Source organism: Formica exsecta, unplaced genomic scaffold, assembly GCF_003651465.1.
Source record: "Formica exsecta isolate Colony F162 unplaced genomic scaffold, ASM365146v1 scaffold1184, whole genome shotgun sequence".
NCBI lineage: Eukaryota > Metazoa > Arthropoda > Insecta > Hymenoptera > Formicidae > Formica > Formica exsecta.
This window is the reverse complement of record NW_021848524.1, coordinates 70,016-75,191: the sequence shown is the minus strand read 5'-3', so window position 1 is coordinate 75,191 and position 5,176 is coordinate 70,016. Positions and strand designations below refer to the sequence as shown.

The 5,176-nt window shown below is 31.5% G+C and overlaps 1 protein-coding gene across 1 annotated transcript in view; it reads right to left on the bottom strand.

Moving 5' to 3' along the window:
* Window positions 1–5,176, bottom strand: part of LOC115241065 (E3 ubiquitin-protein ligase listerin) — a 38,321-nt gene that overhangs the window by 16,299 nt on the left and 16,846 nt on the right. The window contains exons 6-7 of the mRNA XM_029816605.1: window positions 4,942–5,150; window positions 4,667–4,858 (exon numbers count right to left, since the gene is read on the bottom strand). Coding sequence (XP_029672465.1) covers window positions 4,667–4,858; window positions 4,942–5,150 — 401 coding nt within the window. The remainder of the gene's footprint in view (window positions 1–4,666; window positions 4,859–4,941; window positions 5,151–5,176) is intronic.

Below are 5,176 nucleotides of genomic sequence, written 5' to 3'. Positions count from 1 at the left end.
ATTAGAAAGAGAGATACAGAGAGAAACAGAGTAAGCGTATGATCGAGAGAAAGAAGATATTAGAAATTGCGATAATGTTTTAGTGCGTATATGTATATTACTCTCTCACGCATGAATTAAAGTTTGGTAATTTATCAATTAATTATTGTATATAAAGCAGTAAAAATATATTGTGATATTGTCTCATTTCAATATATGGAACACAATGCAAAAGATTGCGTTTTCTATTATGCATGTTTGAAATAATTATGTTGGTAATGGCGGAACTAAAAATGTCGGTATTATCGATCCTTTTAGTTACGTTTAGATGAGGGCGCTAACCCGTCGGAGTTCGCCCGTCGGTTTAGGATTTAGGATCCCCTTAATGCGACCCGGGTACACCAAGTTTTTATACTTTGCTCTGGTGTAAGTTTGTTTTATGCGACTTAGAGTTTACGAAAAATTTTCTTTCGAATTATACATCCTGTAAGATATACTTTGCAAATCAAAGGAATTTTAATCGCACTTAACATCAACAATATGATTTGATATTATAGTATATAACACCCTTAATAAACTCTATAATAGTGTAATTTGTGATATACAATATTCAAAATTGTTGAACTTATTTTGAAAATCAGGTTTCTGTTAATAAAAATAAAATGCGTTTTAATTTCATAGAAACCCGTGAATCTGTGAGTGAATCTGTCTATAACATTTCTATAAATACAAGATTGATTTTATGACAAATACTATTTCAAATTACAAATCCTTATAAACTGAATTGCTTCTAAATACTTGGCTAGTTAACTATTGATTTCATTTAGTTTTTATTTTTAAACTTTTTTTGCGTACAAGTTGGGATTTTTTTATATACTTGGCGTATTTTTTTTTATCTTTGTAAGGTTTTTTTTATAATATATAGACCGCGCGTCTCTACATTTTCCGTAGTCAGAATAGTCAAAAAATAGAAAGAGATAACTGCTGTATGATCACCAATCTATCTTTTTCTAACGATGCGCGGTAATGTAAAGAAGTCTTCGTTGACTGGGAAACAGAAAAGTGGAGGAGATGAAAAGATAAAGATAGAATGGTGATACAAAGCATGCTATCTCTGTCTAATATTTGACGACCCCCACTCCTTAACACTTGGTGTAGATATACTATGTCTATGTATGAAACATAGGCCCGTATTCATAGTCAGTTCTTATATTTAAGACTGTCTTAAGTACAATCTTAAGATATTATAAACCAATCACAGAGCCGTATTAGCATCTTAAGACATTACTTAAAACGGTCTTGAAATAAGAACCGACTATGAATAAGGTCATAGTCGTATTAGCAGTCTAGGGCCGGTATTCATAATCCGTTCTTATATTTAAGATCATCTCAGATATGGTCTTAAGATGCGGTTATTTCATTGGTTGAATGGGATCTTAAGACGACCCAAGACCATACTTATTAAGATCATCTTGGATATAAGAACGGACTATGAATACTGGCCTATGTATAATATGCATATAGAAGTCTGTGTATGTATCTAGCGATAATTTTCACTCAGCGCAATCAATTATATTAATACAAATAGTAGTAATAATTTCAGGATTAATTAAGCAATAAATTAAAAAATAGTATTTCAAAGACTTTTCACTATTATTATAAGAAATTAATAATGATAATAATTTTAATTATATTAATTAATATTAATATTTATTTTATAATAATTATATTGTTAAAGAGAACGTATTTATTAGATGTACAACAATAAAGCAATTTAAATTCAATATAATTTACCGCTATTTTGCGATTACTGACTAGTATTGACTTCACATTAAAAGAGATGACGTATTATTTGGTGGGATAATTAACATAATCTCAAATTTTATTAAATAATAGAGAAAATTTCACCGATAAGTTTCTCGTCTAATACCGCATTCTTTATGAATTTCAACAAAAAAAGAACATTGCAAAACCATGAATCAACTTATTCTTTTCTTGGCATCAATATTGTGTCGTATAGTATACGTGCATATTAATTTATGTTTTAAATAAGATTATTTTGACATAAGTGATCATGAATAAATTTTCAGAGGCCTTCAAAAATCCGATAACAATGAGTCGATAGCGATGAGCTGCTTGATGAAAATTAAATTCAAATGTAAAAAAAAAAGTTCGCAAAACAGTTAGAAGTTATTTAGCAAATCATTTCCAACCCCGCTTACAAAAAATAAAAAAGATTTGAAAGAAGCAAAGGGGGTACCACATGAACTAAACCGGAAAAATATTTCAAGAACTCATTTGTACACTTAATAGAATAATAATATAACAATTGAAAAGGGCTAATAAGAGCCGGCTGCAGTAAGTCAATACACCGAGTTATTTTTTAAAAAACATTCAAGAGATCTTCTTTTATGATGTACGTTTCGATCCTTCCTTTGGATTATCTTCAGCAGGTTAACGGACAAAAGTTCGCATCATGTCTTTACATTCGATTTTATATCCCGTTCCCACAGAGTCTCCTATCGATTCCAGCCATTAAAAGATGTCATAATGTCTATAGGATGGAAATTACAAAGCTGGAGAGAATTAAAGATCGAAACATAATACAATTCTTTCCGAAGTGAAAAAATTAGTAAAGCGTAAGGAGGAGACTCACCAAATTAGTTTAAAACAAGACGGAGAGCCGAGATCGAGGAAACACAAACATTCGAGTGTCAGAAATAAATGACACGCATTGATACAAAATTAAATAATAACAAGACTGACATAGAAAATCATGACTTCGCAGACAACAGGGGCGGCACAATACATAAAGTGCGAGAGGTTATTTAAATTTTCGTTAAATTTTTTACAATTAAAGCATATGTATGATGGAGACATTCTATGTCCATTTGTCGGTTGAGACTATTTTTTCGACGTCTTATAAATAACATTTATGTATTAGTCTTTTACTAAGGATAGATTCCTCATCCAAAACCTCAACATTTTCCCAATCAAAATTTTGAGTCTCAACATCTTCTCTGCCATAAAAGGCACCTTAATGGGTTTGATGGATAGAGCTATTTTATTTCATCCAAGGTTTCATCAAAAAAATCTTGAGTTTGCAATTAAAATTCTGCTTGAGAATGGTTATCCATTGTCTTTGATCTTTGAGGACCTCTATTTGAAACTAAAAACGCTATTTTTTAACAAACAAACGACAAAAAGGATTGAACGTGACTTTAATGGTGACGATAATGATGACCGTAAAATTTTTTTTTCAAATTCCATTTATTGCTGGAGTGTCTGAACAATTTAAACATGTGGTCCATAATCAGAATGTAATGCTCTCTTATACTGCTCTGAATAAATTACGCTCTACCAAAGTATAAAGATCCTCTGCAGAGACAGTCACGTATGAATATTGTGTATAAGATCTCTTGTAAAGACTGTGATGCGTCGTACGTAGGCCAAACGGGCAGGTTATTAAAAACACGCATTAATGAACATCGCAATCACATTACAAGAAACACGTCGCAACATTCGGTGATCACTGACCAGATTAACAAACCATGAATTTGATTGGGAAAATGTTGAGATTTTGGATGAGGAATCTATCCTTAGTAAAAGACTGATATCCAAAATGTTATTTATAAGAAAAAAATAGTCTCAACCGACAAATGGACACAGAATGTCTCCACTATACGTATGCTTTAATTGTAGAAAATTTAACAAAAATTTAAATAACTTCGCGCTTTTATAGTATTGTACCGCCCTTGTTGTCTGCGAAGTCATGATTTTCTATGTCAGTCTTGTTATTATTTAATTTTGTATCAATGCGTGCCGTTTGGTGAGTCTGCTCGTTACGCTTTATTAATTTTTTCACTTCGGAAAGAATTTTATTATGTTTCGATCTTTAATTCTCTCCAGCTTTGTGATGTCCTATCCTATGGACATTATGCCATCTCTTAATGGCTGGAACCATTAAGAGACTCACTGCGGGGACGGGAGGTGAAATCGAATGTCAAGACATGCGAGCTTTTATCCATTAACTTGTTGAAGATGATCCAAAGGAAGGATCGAAACGTACATCATTAAAGAAGATCTCTTGAATGTTTTTTAAAAATTAACTCGGTGTATTGACTTACTGCAGCCGGCTCTTATTAGCCCTTTTCAATTTTCGTATTGTTATATTTATATCAGAGCTTTTCTAATTTGTTATTATAATAATAATAATAATAATAATAATAATAATAATAATAATAATAATAATAACTATAACTTTTATATATTTCGCATGGAGCCACAGATGTCTATACTAGACTAAATTGCTAACTGGGCCTTCGGACTTGCGTCGCATAAGATTTCCGATTGTATGAGAGAAAATGGTGGCGGTCCTGTGTGTGTCAACTAGTCAAAAACTGGTCAAATTAAATGCAGTGCTTGTATGGATAATATCATCCAGAAAGTTTCTGATAAAAAAATAAATTAGCAACATATACAATATTAGTCGATTTAAAAAATAATAGAGGATTAGTATATGCGTCACATAGCATTCTTTGTCTCATACACCGGAAATCCTATCGGCCGCAAGCCATGCTATTGTAATCGTGACAAGTTGGCAATCTAGTTTAGTATAGACATCTGTGCATGGAGCACACCATATATATACTATGTTTCTTAATAATAAATTTATTGCAATACTTACTTGATGTGTGAGAAATATAGAGAGTTGCATATGACAGTTTCTCCAGTTTGCTGTACCACCAATCTGTTGACCAGATTCTACCTTTACTGTACCTAAGGGATGATTTGACGGTAGCACTATGCTTAATTCCAATTTTGTGTCATCCATTTGATATAAGGCTATTACTTCTCTTGTTGTTGGATGCACCTTTATCTAAAAATATAACACATATAAAATTAAATTACAAAGTTTAAAAATACAAAAATAATTTTATAAGTAAATTTTAATGAATATACCTGCATATTTTCAACATTAACTAATCTGTTATTAAGCTCTTCTTGACAAAGCATAGGACTGATATAATGACTCGTAATCTTATCTATTATTGCACTGACTTTACTATCAGCTGTACTCAGCCATTGTCTCACTAATACTGGTAAATGTCGCAAGCAGTTTGTATATAACCAGCATACAATATGATCTAATCTCCATTCTGTCCAACTTTCTATAATATAATAATAAAATTAGTAT